At 38.0% G+C, this 16,162-nt stretch overlaps 1 protein-coding gene across 1 annotated transcript in view; it reads right to left on the bottom strand.

Moving 5' to 3' along the window:
* LOC127422131 (pleckstrin homology domain-containing family G member 2-like) overlaps nt 1-16,162 on the bottom strand; it is a 55,293-nt gene that overhangs the window by 223 nt on the left and 38,908 nt on the right. Inside the window, exons 4-15 of the mRNA XM_051665482.1 lie at nt 14,985-15,085; nt 7,760-7,826; nt 5,160-5,206; nt 4,098-4,248; nt 3,735-3,866; nt 1,616-1,798; nt 1,415-1,507; nt 1,154-1,240; nt 606-639; nt 425-517; nt 234-332; nt 51-89 (exon numbers count right to left, since the gene is read on the bottom strand). Of these exons, the coding sequence (XP_051521442.1) occupies nt 51-89; nt 234-332; nt 425-517; nt 606-639; nt 1,154-1,240; nt 1,415-1,507; nt 1,616-1,798; nt 3,735-3,866; nt 4,098-4,248; nt 5,160-5,206; nt 7,760-7,826; nt 14,985-15,085 (1,126 nt within the window). The remainder of the gene's footprint in view (nt 1-50; nt 90-233; nt 333-424; nt 518-605; nt 640-1,153; nt 1,241-1,414; nt 1,508-1,615; nt 1,799-3,734; nt 3,867-4,097; nt 4,249-5,159; nt 5,207-7,759; nt 7,827-14,984; nt 15,086-16,162) is intronic.

Genomic DNA, 16,162 nt, shown 5'->3' with positions numbered 1-16,162 from the left:
AACATTACACAACAAACTGATAAAAAGAACTAACAGAAGTTTATACTCACCACTTTGCTTAAATGCAGCTTCTATATCTTTGGCAGGGGCTTGGGACACACAGAGATTAATCATTGATATTTTCATTATAATCCAGCTCTATATATAACTACTGTGAGAACATCTTTTTCATAAGTACATTGCAGTTCATTGCTATTTCAAAATTAAATGCAAAACAGAGATGAGATATTCACCAGACTGCCTCCTACCACGCTTGTATGAGAGATTACCCTCTAGGAGGAGAGGAAGGCTTTTTCTGGCTTTCTCGGGTGTGTAAATGAACTCTGGTGGTTCTGTCAAGGGTACATGAAGTCCCTTATTATGAGTACATAAATCAAAGTGGGTTGGCATTTTAAGGTATTCTAATAAACACTACATGGCAGACCTGATTGCCTTCTTCCTCTGTGGTAGTTATGAACATCATCCAGTCGTGGAGAAGGCATTGGCTTCCTTATTGGCTCTTGATCAAACTGTGGGGCTAAGTATCATACAAAACATGAGTATTGTACAGCAAGTGAAATACTAACTGATACAAGAAACATTTCAAGAATGCAAGGAATACTTACACTGACAGAAGCTGTCACCAAGAACCTGCCTTGCCTGCAAAACATGTAAGATGTATTGCTCAACCAGATACAAAGCCAATTTCTTAAGGAAGTTTCTCATGTCCTTCAATGAACTTCTATGAACTGTAGACCTTAGTCAAGGCAGACACCATATTGAATTTTACTTGGATGAAAATGAGGCTGTGAGCTATAGAATTACAGTCTGTACAATGGAATGTATTAAGCTGTATGAAAGGAAATAGATCTCGGAAATTTTCAGAAAGATGTATCTTCAGTGTTATGTCAGCTAAACGATTAACACCAATTTAAACAAACTAACAACCCATTGAACAGACTGTAAGTCTATCCCTCACAGCCGTGTTTTCATTCTCGACAAAATTACAGTATAGTGCTAAGGTCCTGACTAAAGTCCATAGCTACATTTTGCTAAGTATTTTGATAATTTGTTAGCATTTTATTTATCATTAGTGTGAAATGCAATGACAATAAAAAAATAAAAAAATAAATAAAAAAAAAACAGGCATTTAACATATAAACAATTATATTACTTTTTGGGGTAAGGATGCCGGATGGTTCTCCACTATCATCCTCTTGAGGTAGTGTAGCCACAACCGTTTCTCCTCCTGGTTTTTAGCCTGCAGATAAGAAAAGTTAGGATATTAGTTTTTCAAGTAATATAAATATTAATAAAAACTACTTCTATTACTTTGGCAACAAACAGAGGTATTTCAAACACAAAATGTATCTATAATGATGTTATCTGTCTGAGCTGCATTTTAGATTTTACTTTAGAAAACATTTGGCCTCACCTGAACAATGTGTTGCTGTTTTGGGATTGTCTGGTCTGACACTTTAAAACAGAGAGGATCCTTCATGTTTTCCACTAGGAGCAGATTACAGCACTTGAAGAATGAGAGAGGGAGAAAGAGAAATACATGAGGGCGGCATGTTCTAAATCCTGTAAAAGTCATGTACAATATTGCACTTTAAGTACAATGTGGATTACTTACAAAGATGTGAGTGCTGTATATGAAATGATCCAGCCTCTTTTTGGAAATGAGCAGCATTTTGTCAAAAAGAAAGAATGCTCTTTCCTTTTTTACACGCTGAACCCGGAAGGAACCTTCAAGAACCAGCTCTCCAAAACCATTCAGATCAGGACCAGTCCAGTTCAGCAACAGGCTCTCAATTTCCTACAGAAATGTGACATATGACATTTTCCAAAGTAAAACTGGATTCAATATGCAAGGGATAATGTGCAAACAGCTGGTCATTATCACAGAATAAACCCTGATGGAGTGATCAGGACCCCAACACAAAGTGGGTAGTAGTGGTACTTATTACACTGCTTCTTACTAAATAAATAAATGTACTTATTTAAATGATTTCATCAGCTAACTTGTTAAGAGCATGAAGTGATATGAGAGACAGAACTCAAGCGCAACTAGGGCACAGATGTCCATGTAAGTAGCAGCCCTCTACATTGTGTGTAAATCACTTCCATATGTGACCAAATTTCTCGCTATGTGACTACAATATGTCTGTTGTAAATGTTCAGATTTTACTTGCCAGTGATTGAGTTGTGTAGTGGTGAAGAACTTTAGCACAGTGATCATTTTACTGAATAAAAAGCTGGCGTGTAAGAAGCTGGATTCAGCCTCGTTTTTTACCACTCTGAAGGAAATTTTCCTTATTTGCCTGCAGTGGGTACTGAGGTGTTGTGATCGCACTGTCAAAATCACTTGAGTTGAGTCATGATATGCCATAGTTACTGTACATTTACATTGCATTTAACCAGGTCAACTATGATTTTGCTTAAACTTTTCCATGGACTGTTTACACAACATTCTCCATTTTACAGCATGGCTACAGACCAGTAACACGCCTTTTGGACATCTGTCAGAAGGTAAAAGTGTTGCAAATCTCGAGGGCTTGTAGATTTAAATTTGAGAACATGCGCAATAAATATTTGTACACGTAAGTAAATACACATTATGCAAGTAAAAGTTTCCCTTTGGCTCGGTCCATGTATTTTGTGTCCAAAGACGAGACCCACACACTCATTTATTTTTCATTTAATTTCTCTTTTAATATCCTTTCTGTTATTTACAGTCAGTTGGTGATCGAAAAAACCACCGTGCAACTTTTCTCTCATTAATGTGCGCTGAGTTAATTCAACCATAAACATTTGCTCACGGAGCTGTGGGTTCTCTTAAAGAAACAGAACCATTTTAGCGCTTGTTATACACATATCTATGTAAATACTTGTAAATCGCACAAGTGCATGTAAACACACAAGTAACAAAATGTAGTAATGCAGTAAGTGTAATAAATGTGTACATATAAATACTTGTCAATCATACATTATGAAACATTTTAACTTCAACAAATATTGTAAATATGGAAAAAATTGACAAATAAGCTCTTGCAGTATCTATACAGGGATTTTTACACAGCCTAGTGTTTTTACATAGTACTTTTGATATAGTAGCACTTAAATGATTATTTTTATAAAATAATTATTAAATTATTGTTATTTGTGGAATTCTGATTTCATTATAAGGTTCCAACCTTGTGAATTTTAATGCAATTATTGTGAATAAATGCAATTTCATGATATCATATAAATTTATAGAATGTGAAATTTGTACTTTAAAAAAAATCAAAAATGTGATTGAAATGATAAAAAGTGAAATATTAAATAAAATGTACAATCTAGCTTACTATATCGCATGAAGTCATATATATTTGGTACTTTATATATGTGAAGATGCCCCCTTCTCGGTTTTCTTAATATCTTTTTCAGTTTTCAGTTGCATTATGATTACATGTCGTCAAAATTCTGGCAAGTAAAAAGAAAAATGTACTAGCCAATGGCGATTCTTTCTCCAACTTGTCTGTAGAGGGTTGAGCAGTCAGTTATACAGTGTTGCTATGGACAATGGACATTATTCAGAAATATTTTACCACTGTATGCTACAGTTGACCAGTAAGAATCAAATATTCCAGAGAGCCGTGTAATAAAATACAATATGTCATTGCCAAAGTTTATTATTTTTCTATAAGTTTGAAACTGTAAAAAGATTATTGTAAAGTAAGGCAAAAGGTGCATTTGACAAGTGGAGTTACCTGCAGCCTGACCGCATGCTCTTGTTTCCTCTTCATATCATTAATGTACCAGGCAACTGCTGTCATAGTGATAATGGCATCCTCCACCACCTCATACCCTGGATCACTTTTATCAAAGTGTTTGGACAGCTCCTACCACAAGGGGGAGACACTACTTAAGCTGTACAATCAAGACAAGAGTTAGACATACCTTTTTCAGTGCTGCTAATGCTGGTCATTTAACTTGAATCAGCTTCTTTGTTAAAAAAAATCTAAAGAAATATTACATCTGCAGCACAACTGCAATTAAACAACATTTGTAAATTTCCCCTTGGATCTGAGCCCAATCTACACCACTGTAGAGTGGCCAATTTCTCTACTGACCTGCAGAAGGAGGTGGTATTTAAGAATCCTTTGCACAGGTTTAAGTAGGTAGGTCTCCAGGGGCAATGAGTGGCACAGGGTGGCCTGCCTCTCCTGGAAGAAGCGCACCAAGCTCTCATTCTTCATGCAGTCCCGCAGGACGGCGACAGAGCTGGACAGAAACAGGGAAGTAACCAGATATTAAGGCAGATGGTTGTCTACTGGGAGACTCATCAGTTTGGCAGTTGTAAAGTGTAAGGTTTGCAGTAATGCATTCAGCTGATTTCCCTGTAAACCTTCAAAGCTACTTAGAAAAACATTCTGAACATGCAGTGTTGTATAAAAAATAGTAAAAGTGATAGTTCACCCAAAAATGGAAATTCTGTCATCATTTACTCACTCTTATGTCGTTTCAAACCCATCTGGCTTTCTTTCTTCAGCTGAACACTAAATGAGTTATCTCCAGTATGTGGATGTCCAATGTCCAAGCTGCTCTGTCCCAGGTCACCATTTACTTTCATGGTATATAGAGTTTTGGAACAATATGAGGGTGAGTAAATGATGACAGAATTGCTTGCTACATTTGTAAGTCGCTTTGGATAAAATTGTCTGTTAAATGACTAAATGTACATGTAGAATTTCCTTTTTCGAGCGAACTATCCCTTTGCCGTTATGTTTTCAGTAATGTGTATATCAGTATGCAATAACTAATTCCCTGAAGATCAGAAATCAGCTAGAACAGAACATCTGCTACTGCTGTACTGGAGGCCCGTGGGAATAATGTTAGAAGGGCTGAAAAGTATTTCCAAGCAGTCATCACCCAAGCATGTCTGTCTGTGATTTGTCTAATTTTTCGACTAGACCTATAGCTGACATTGTCTAATTAAAACCACACTACATTCTTCAAACTTATTTTACTATTTAGTCATCATTTTGGTTGACATCTTGACAGCAATACATCTACAGTCCATAACATGAAGCAAAGTACTATGCTTTCCACATAAATGGCATAGATGGTTTATTAATTTTAAATAAACCATCTGTTTATACATTGTAACTGTAATAGAAATATCTTTCACTTACTTGGGGTAATTCATGCAGTATATGGTGTAAATGTCAAAAGCTTCACTCTAAACAAAGAGAGAACAAAATTCATGAATGATTCACTGTACTGTGAGATTGCAAAGACTTACTGTGTGAAAATATCTTCATACAATCAATAAAAGAGCATTTGTTGTTGCCATCATGTTGTTCATTGCTCATTGTTCCAAGTGCAGGAATTATGAAACCAGACAAAAATATAACAGAGAGAAGAATAAAAATGGCAAAATCTAGAGTGGCGCTCACTAGACAAGTATGTGGGACCAGTTAAGAGACTTTTCCACTAAATGTCCAAAAACAGAAGCAGTACCAGACCAACACAATCAAGTGAACCCCGTCATCTGCTTTGGCTATGGGCAGTATGACTGCTACGGGCAAATCTGGCCTGATATGGGCTGCACAACAGATGCAGACATACAGTCACTGAAGTACATCTGTACGAGCATGTAAACAGATCTCAAATGTGCTCTATTTGGAGCCTGATATCTAGCCACAGGCACTGCTTTGTTTTGGAAGAAGTTGGCCTTTTTTATATTGCTGAAAGATGTTTTTTTTTTGCGATTCTGGGAAAAACCTAAAGAAGACAGGCGCTCTAAAGCCTCTGTGCCATTAGAGAAGGTCAAATTTAAGCTCTGTGTCAGTTAAAACCTCAAAATAGCCCACCGGTAATGGCTTAATCGAATGTACTCTGTGCTTCCTTGGTGAGTGCTAATTGTTCCTAACAGCGGCCATTACAGCACGAATTGGGTAAACAGTGGGTCGAGGGACAGCTGCTTAAAGGCTCATTTTTACTTACAGGGCTAACAGGCTTATTTGAGTTCACCTAAACATTATGATGAAATGCACAGACATTTTTGTTCCGCTGATGTGTTTGGTGATATTTCTCCTGTTTGTGCACTTCCCTGAAATCTTTTGTTCGTTGAGGAGAAGAAAAGGTTGGCATCTTCCATTGTATAATCAAGGCTTAAGGGTCCGTTCAGACTGAACATGATCCTGCATTAAAAAAACTAGACGTAGTGCAACGAATGGAACAGAATGCAGGTGTTTTGAGTAGGGCTGGGCAATATGGCAAAAATTAAAATCTAGTTTTTTTTGTTTTTTTTTAATTTACGGCCTTTTTACGATTTAATTTTTTAACTTTAAAATGTACTCAACTAAAGAGTAACTCCAACATGATTCAAATTGTAAGTTCTTTACTGCAAGGCAACCTGGTCAGAGAAATCAAAGTTATTTTCATAATAGGTGTGCAAGAAAAATGCACAAAAAACCGCACCACACAGGAAATTGCCAAAATAGTGTAAATGTAAAATAAATTCAAATCTAATAAACCCATATGAAATGAAAGTAAAAAATAAGAAAACTGCAAAATACTTATTAGCCAATGTAGCTATTAATTTTTATCTAAACCAAGTCTATCTAGAAAGTTATCTAGAAATCAATGTCAAGAAATTATTACGTTTATCTAGAAGTACTCGTTGCATATCAAACAATTTGTATGCATAATCATAAACAGCTGCAGATAGAGTCCAGGGCACCTTCTAGCAGTACATGCTGTGCAGCAATATGAAATGATTTATTATTAAAATTAAACTCACAAAGTTTGTCAAAATGATCGCTGGTCAAATGTTGGCTATAGATGCAGTACAATTAAAATATGTCACAGAACAAAACAATAATTATCAATCTATCTGAATCATCATAAAAGGAGTGGTGGATGTTTGATTCCCCTATGTATACCCTATCCATATGATTTGATATGAAGCGCCCATAACTGTCACGTAACTATCACTTTATTATAGGTACTTAAAAAAAAGAAGGACTGTTCATCAACATGCGCACAACGCCAAGGCCAGATACCGTCTGATTAAGCAGGTGTATACATGCATGATGGATGAAGTTGAGCTACAATCACACAGTACAATCACACTGGAAATATTGCCATCTTATATATCAGTCTCCATATTTACATAGAAAAACTATTAAAAAACTGTGCGGATGTACACAAACAAATGTTCGTAGTGAATGCCCCCTTAAACTCCCTCTGATTTGGAAGGTAAAGAACAATTTCCTCTTCTAAACTGTGAAACAAATCATGGCAGAAAGAGCCATGAGAACATTCAGCCTATCTACCACTCCAAACAAAGATGTCCTTGTCTGGTTCCCATCCCAGCTTGATCTGCTCATTGTTGTGTCAACGTGGTGTGGAGAAAGACAGCAAAAGTGTCTGCAAATGCATTCAGCTGATGTGTGCATGTGTTCAAAGTTCAACCCTGTTTGCGGATATGTTTATGTTTCGTTTTACAGAGTCCATCTGTTTCTGGCCCCGACACAAATCCGTGTGCTTTTGCCACACTGCCAAGCAAGAGGCCCGCCATTAAGGTTTTGTAAAACAGATTAACGAAACTTGATTTCCTTTAAGCAGTTTGGCAGATCCAACAGCTCCTTGTGTTTTGAGTGTAGAGCTAGAATGACGTGCTTTAAACCACAAATTAGAATTCCTTCTTTTGAGATAAGTGTATTGTGTATGATTCAATGAGGTTTTAAATGAGAAAAAATGTGTACTTCATCTATCATATGCTTACCCTCTCCACAAAGCACTCAGCTATGGCGGCCGCATGTGGACTTCGTTCCAGATCTTCCAAAAGCTCACTGTCAAAGATAAAAGGGTTTAATTAGTTTTGGTGCAAAACACATATTTATACTCACATGTTCTCACAAATGCTTTTCACTTTAAACCTCAGTGATAAACATGCAATGCAAAAGTTGCGTCGAGTGACATATAAAGACCACAGTTTTCTAAGATGAGACTTGGAATATCTCTTTGTTTAAACTTTGTTATTCCCTCTCTGTGGAAACATCTGGGACTGGTGTTTCAAGAGGACACTCTTGACTGGAATGGGCTCCAATTCTTGCCTGCATTTCCAATTTTTTTTTTTTTTTTTTTTATCACTTAAACCAAACTATTGCCTAAATGCACACAGATGGAATACATCTAATTTTGGCTCAATTTCCTTCTACTCCTTTCCCATCCTGAAACATATCTCCCCTCCAAACGTATCCCAACATCCACACAGTCAACCTTGAATGCCCTCCTTTCTTTGCACCGTAAAACCCATGGATGTGACTGCTGAATATCTTTGTTTTCTATACATCTCTTTAATAGTTTGTAGTAGGGAAAGCTGTTTAGCTCTCCTTTCAGGCAGTGAATGAGTCAAGAACAGCGATCTTTGATTATACAGTATTGGCTGGCAACAGCGTCTGGACTTTGAGGCAATGAAGGAAGCTTGGGCTTGGTTTAGTCAAACAATCTCTATTGTGAGACAAACACCAGATGGAAAAGTAAGGATTTTCCCTCAATGTTATGTAGCTGATATGATCTCTTGTGGCTGGTGGGACTTTTATGACCAGTGATGACTGGTTTGACATTCTCTGACAATGTTCTGAAACCAAGGGTGCTCGCCACTCCTAGTGTACCTCCTGAGGGTTGAACGAAAGTTCTGTGACAATTCAACCAAACCACACTGTATTTCAATCAGTTCATTAGCAACTCCAACATTCATTGCCAAGAGGTGCCCAATCCACCAGACTGGTCAGTCTCTTGGGAAGCCCTCCTACCATATCTTGTGAAGGAAAACAACTTGGCACTCTCTAAACACTATGGACTTTCCTTTATGTGACCGAGGCTAAAAGTTCGGAAGGAAACCTCAGTAATTCAGCCTTCATCATCCTCTCTTCTCCTCTAAAGACGAAGCTCATTTTGTGTCTGTTCATTGTGGTTATGAGGGAAACGGTAGTGAATTCATGCATGCTTTTTTATGTAAGATAGACTTAAGATCTTGAAGTTCTAGGTGCCTGTAGGATTATATGTGTAATACTTAGATCAGAGGTGCTAATTAAATTGCAATCGCAAGACTACTAGTTGATAAAGTGTTTTTACGACGAAAATCCTAAAGATTTTTTTTTATTTCGTTGCTTCTGTAGATGCGTACTGTTTCACTGACAGGTGGTTTATATGTGTGCGTGTGCTTTAGGTACATAAGCGTGTGCTCTGAGAGTGCTTGTGGTAATGCGGATACATGCCTGAATGGTCAAATACACAATTCAGGCAAAGTATTAATCTAAGAACAGTCAGTCAGTTATGTGTAGAGTAAACAAATAGTTGGACAAAAAGCGAATTTCTATCAAAAAGTCAGACTTAAAGTGTAAATGTAACCTAAAAGACCTGCCGCTATTGATGTGCATGCCCCCCCACCCCCCCAGCACACTATATAGTAAATGTGAATTCATTTAAGCAAAGAAAAGTCAAACCCATGGGTGGGGTCAATAAGCATCAATAGGTAACAAGGAAATGAGAAAACCACTCATTGCTCCTGGCTGGATAACTTCACTACCTTAAAAAAGTATTAATGTATTATAATTATACAGTGAAGACCAGTAGTAGTTTTATGTCACATTTATTTCATTCTGAATGTTTAATTAAATACTTGATTCTGCTGTTAAAAACTTTCTAAGTGGTTAAAATTCATACTTCGTATATATTTTTTTGTTCTGTGGTTTTAAATTTGTTTCTATTCATAGCTTTGAATATGTTTCTTTGTTCTTATCGTATACTGACTGTTTATGTGTCTAGAATAAATACTTGAAAACCTGAAACAATGCTTATTAGTATTATAATATGTGTGTCACGGTTGGGGGGTGGGGGAGGATAAAGGGCCCAAAAAAAAAGATGACAAATAAATAGTATTTATTGACAGAGAATGTGAAGTAACTTAATGGCGCTCCTGGCGCAGGCTGCTGACAGCTGATCCAACAAGCCACACTAGTAGAATGAGAGTCACAGAAAGGTGCTTCCTGCACTGGCCACAGACAGCTGATCCAACAAGCCGCTGGTAGGAATTAGTGTGTTCGTGAGATGAGTGTGTGCATTGTGGTAGTCTGAAGCAATCTGAAGAGAGTCCGTTGAAGCTAGTGTGGTGCGAAACGAAGCCCAGACTAATCTCCTGAGATGCGGGCAGACACCGAGGAATCCTCCTCCACAGTACTGGGCAACAACTGGTGAGAGAGACCACAAGTAGGCAGGTAACCGCACCTCTATAGACAGGCAACCAACAGATAAATGAGCACGTTCCAACTGCACAAGAGAGAAACGTTACACATGACAGCATACAGCGAACAGTAACAGTGAACTGTAACAGCAAACAATAAACTGGCCAAGAAGGAGGGGAAACACAAGGAATAAGCAGGGAGTGCAATCAGAGTGAAGCAGGTGGAAGCAGATATGTAATTCATCACTGTGATCAACGTCTCCCCGGGATCGACCAGCGTTCCCATGGAAACGCTAATCACGTGTGCCGGCTCCACCTGTGAGACAAGAGGGAGAGAAAAATAAACAACAGTGTGAGCCGGATCCGTGAAGTGGTGGTATCAAAACTGGTATCGAGAAACGTAAAATTTCACTACCAAGTACAGAAATGTTAGTATTGTGACAACACTTCTTACAATGTATAGGCCTATATTGTGTATGGTAGATCTTCTATAATAACATTATGAAAAAGTAGATCTCATTTCATAGAAGTGTGAGCACACCTGACTTAGATGAAATAGGTGGCTAGATAATAAATCACAGTTTGTGACCCGTAATTGGATAACAATGAATATGTTTCTGCAAACTCAAAGCCACCAGTATCTGCTTTCATGTCTGCAGTGTAGTGGAAAAGTTAGATTAAATTATATCTTGGCACATTTTGTAAGGTCCTGGCACATTCACCCAAAATCCCAGGAAAGTATTGGCGAATGCAAGTTTGAGACTTAAAATATGTTTGCTACATTCATACTAAATACCAGGTTCTTCTTTGCCAGATACATACAAAGAAATTTCTGAGTTTGGGGAAATATTTGGGGTAAAATGAGAACTTAATACATTAAGACAAAAGGCATGCTCTGGTCTATTCTTTGACCGTGTCAGAACTGTTCAACAACTATGCAGTGCATTGCTTCTCCACGAGGAGCTGAAAGATTACTTATTTAAAATAAATTAAAATAATCTATAAATTAAGATGTACAACATGTAAACTGATATAACATTTCTCACTTTAATTCATCCCCTCAACAACTGTTGTACTGTATATATTAAAGAACAGACAGTTTTTGAAACTTCTGGAATCGCGAAATGTATTAAGATGAAAGATGTTTATCTATTGAAACTTTGTTTTATTATTAAAAACATTTAACAATAAGCAGCTTTTTCATCATTAATGCAGAAGTTATGGAGGAAATATCTTAGCCTTCATGAGCCTTTAAGTCAAAAAGAGAACCACTGATGTAGTGGATCATGATTGAAGGACGTGTGTGCTCCTCTGAAAACTAAATGTGGTGCACAGAAAATTGTATTAAAAAATCTAGACGCAGCTCAACAAATGGAACAGAACGCAGGTGTCTCAAGACGCATTTTTAAAAGCTGACACTGTCACACTGTCTAAAAAAAAGAGATGTGGCACAATGGTAAAAGACGTCTGTTTAGCACATTTACATAGAAAAACAGAGCAGGCAGATGCAAAAAATGCATTCGGTGTGAACGGCCCCTAGATGAACAGCAAAAATGAAAAGCAGAAATGTCCCTCTGTTGACTCTCCCTAACAAGTTTGTTTGAGAGTAGAGAGTTATGATCATGACCAGAAAGAGGGAGTCACCTGCAAGAAGACCTGAATGTAAAAAACGTAACTCCCTTTGTTCCATTCAATCTGCACCTAATCTCTTCCCTTGATTTGGACTCAAGTCATAAGTTGTCCTCTTCTCTCGATTCATTCTCTCCTCCTACTCTCATCCCTTTCTTTTCTCCTACTTCCACCATTCATCTATGCTGCAAGTGATATGTATAACCCAAACAGAAGTTCACTGCATTGCAGTCCCTTTCATCTAGCTCGTATTTTCCCACAGCAGTCAAGGCTGTATTTTTGCTGGAGACACAGCATCCATTGAAGGGTGGAAATTCACACAGTCATTCTTCTTTTTTGTTTAATATAAGAATCTTCAGGACAAATCTATACTCGTTACCTCTCTTGAAGGAGATCAAAAGAGACAGTGACGAGACAGGAAGGCAGTGAGATCAGTCTTTTGGAAAAGCTCAGATCTGTCTTTATTAAGAAAACAACCATCCTTATTCTTAGTGCTGCAATGTACATGGAGATGAACCTGACACCAAATGGTGAAGCCACAGCATGGTACAGTGATAGACAGTTACAGGAGAGTGATTCTACCTCTCCTGATGGAGGAATCTTCCTGGGCAGTTAAGAAAACCTCTATGATTAATAATAGTGATAGATTGATAGGATAAGTATTAATTTAATTTTACCTGTTTTCTCTCTAATTTTGAACTTTGTGCCATTTTTCATTGACAGCCATAGTTAAGAGAGAACAGGAAACCAAAGGGAGATGGAAGAAAACGAGACAGGAACATTACCCGGGCCGGACTTGAACCCGGGTCTTCCACACAAGCATTATTGCTCAATATATGCTTTAACACCCACACTGACCACAAGGCCACGGCTCCAAAATATCTCATTGTCTATCACCCTGCTCTCTAGATCTATATTAGTCGACAATCATTATAATAATAATAATTGTAATTTTTTACATTTTTCATTTTAGATTGAACATTTTTTAAGGACTGGGTGGAGGTTGGGCTTTAAAATACTAAGTAATTACCTTAGAATCACAGTCACTGTGTAAAAATAGGTGCAATGTAGGTGCTCTAAAATTGTAACACTTATTCAAGGCCTTCAAAATGAGTGCTGAATGACACATAATGGTTTGATTAAATGTGATAAAACAAACAAAGAACAATACGAGCAATCAGCACGGATGAGAAGATTTTGAAAGAACTATTGCAAAACACAGGAATGAGACAGCAGTGGAATGTTTTCATCAGTGCAAAATAGAGTGGAGATTCCCAAGCCAGCAAAAACAGCTTTTTCTGTTGCAGTCAAAGCTCAAGACAAATGCAGCATTCCAGTGCTAAGGCACAATTTACAATGCTTCACTATAACTGGACAGATGTCTGTGGGAACAAAATAAGTCCTGTCTGCTGTCCCAGGATGCATTGCTTGCTTGGATGCACCCTCATTTTCTGACAGGTCATGTGTGGCTCATTCACCACAGGGGCTTGAGCTCTACTTTGGAGCCTGGCTGCTTTGGCTCAGAGAAAAATGACATCTGTATGTGTCCTACAGCTCTGACCGGTGCCAAGAAAGTAGACTCAACAGAATCAAGTGTGAATACAGGGGCTACATTCCAAAGTGATGAGCAGAGGGTTTTTTAGAGTAAGAAAAGACAAAGAGAAAGCCTTTGTTTGTTTGAGCTATAAGGCAGTGTGAGAAAACAAGGTCAGTCCTTTGTTTTATATAGTGCCTTAACCACTGCAGAGGCACGCAATTAAGACTTGATTTATAGGACAAGTTCACCCAAAAATGAAAATCTCACCATTATTTACTCAACTTTGGGTCATTCCAGACCACTTTGACTTGCTTTCTTCTGTGAAACAAAACCTTAGATATTTTGAAGAATGTTCACACTGGTGAAGTACACAAAAATTACATAAAGCACTATTAAAATAGTCCATATGACTTATGCGCTATATTCTACATCTTCTGAAGTCATACGATAACTTTGTGTGAGCAACAAACTGAAATTTTAGTAATTATTTACTGATAATCTTCCCCTCCAGTATCCTGTTAGCTGAAAACTGCTGCAACAGAATCATTGATAACAGCATCGAGATTCGGAACATTAGGGTGAGTAAATAATTGTAATTTTTTAAAACTATCCTAGGGCTAGGCAATAAAACGATATCGCTATTTATAGAAAAAAAATCAATATCGATGATAAACTTTTGAGTAATTTTCTATATTTAGCCTATGTTCTACATCTAGACTATCAGATAAGATACATCTCGCTAAAAACGCAAGCAGTTCAATGAAGTTATACACACAACTACCTAACTGATTCACAGTCATGAAACCAGCCGGTTAGCAAGTGTTAGCTTTGAGGCGCCATGTTCAATTTTCAACATTGACTAATGTCATCAGAGTAAGACTGACTTGGCATGGACAGAAAAAGGGAAAGAAAAGTATGAAAATAGTTCTCTCAGCAGGAATCACTGAGGGACAAGGAGCAGCGAGGAAAAACGAGAGGTATGAGGTATGGGAACTTCCTTCCCAGGACCCCAACAGCACTCTCTCGGTCACACGTCTCCAAATCCATCAGTCAGTTACAGTTCAGTTCATGTCACTGTTAATGGCAGATGTCAGAAGATAATTGATAAATGCCCTTTATATAAGAGGCTTCAACACTCTAAGAGAAATGAATGCAGAAAATCATATGTACTGCATGTGTGAAATAAACAGCGTGTAATTTGAAATAAACAGTGTGACGTAGGCACATAACAAGGCAAACAAAACTGTGCACCATGCATGAACCCACAATGTAGTAAACCATATGCTTCATTTCTGCTTTAAAAAAAGACCTGTAGTTATGACACATGCTGAGCAAAGGTCTTCTAAAAAGCATTCAAGATCATGTAGGGCAGAACAGACAGAGTCTGCTGGAGTGTTTCAAAAATAGCGTGCATTCACTTTGACATCTGCACATTGTCCCTCACAGTCCCAACAGAACAGGGCTTTGAGGCCAGCCACTGTGTCTTAGACAAATTCAACAGACACCACTGCCACCCAAGCAGACATCTCTGACTCAGACATGACCACCAGACCTTGAAAAGACAAGTGTGAAAGAAAGAGCAAGGGGGAATCCCACCTGTTAAACTCGTAGATGTCCTCGATGTTGCAGAAGAGCGTGCTGACTTCCTCGGGTTTGAGAGGCAAGTCGCCACAGTCAATAATGCAGCCCAGATAGTCCTGAGAGAGAGAAACAGAAAAAGATAGAGTATGGATGACTTCACAGAAATCATTCTAGGCAATTTAACACTTTGTTAGCAAATCTGAAAACTTATGAGACCTGTGAAATTGTATTTACCTCTATTCCATCACATTTTCCATTGTAAACACTTAGCACACATAGCTTGTTCATAATTCATGGACTAAAAAGAGACTGTGTTGACTATAAATGGGTCCATCGCAGAAGAATGTGAATCTTAAGGTTATTACACCAAGACTGTAATAACCGTCGACGCCACCCTTAAGCCCCTCATTGATCTTCAATGTCAACATACAAAGCAGTCCAGGAAAGCAAAACATGCAACTAATATGGGCAACAATATTAATCTATTCCTCTCTGCTCTTTCACCTCTGATCTGGAAAAAAGCCAAGAGCTAGTCTCATAAGAAAATGGTCTCATTGTCATGCCCTGCAAAACCAGCTGGTTTAAGCTGCCCGCTGAGGAACAGATTTGTCAGAGGAGCAGGAGGTCACCAAACTTGCCAGGTCTCTCCACGGCTTGGTATAAAGAGGTTGGTTATCCCTCCCTGCTGAAAGACCAGCTTAGACCAGATTGGTCTAGCCTGGTTTCGCTGTTTAGTGCTGATCTATCTGCATGGTATTTCTCTGGGTGGTGCTGGTTGACCAAAGAAGTCTTGTTGGTTAACCTAGTTAAGAAGCCTTCTGAAAAACACAGCACTCCAACATCCCATACTGGGGACCAGCATCTAAAACACAACACATACTGGTGACCTGCTATGCTGAGCTGCTTCATTGTGAAGACATTTTGCTGGGACCGTTTGAGTTAAAAAGATGGATTTGTCAGTAACCAGCAGAATGGCTTAATAATTAACTTTCATCCCAAAACCAACAATGTGGGGGTAGTGAGGTTTCCCACTTCAAGTGGTTTTCTAATGCTATAATCATCATAATGCTGCTGTTATGAAGATACATTCTTGACTTAATGGGGAAAACATGTTTTGCATTAAATCTAAAAGCTAATCATATTTTAAAACCAATTTTTTGTGCAATAAGGGCCGAAACTAAAGTGGATTTCAG

This window comes from Myxocyprinus asiaticus, chromosome 31 (genome assembly GCF_019703515.2).
Source record: "Myxocyprinus asiaticus isolate MX2 ecotype Aquarium Trade chromosome 31, UBuf_Myxa_2, whole genome shotgun sequence".
Taxonomy (NCBI): Eukaryota; Metazoa; Chordata; class Actinopteri; order Cypriniformes; family Catostomidae; genus Myxocyprinus; species Myxocyprinus asiaticus.
The sequence above is the reverse complement of the archived record's forward strand: the minus strand, read 5'-3'. Positions and strand labels throughout refer to the sequence as shown.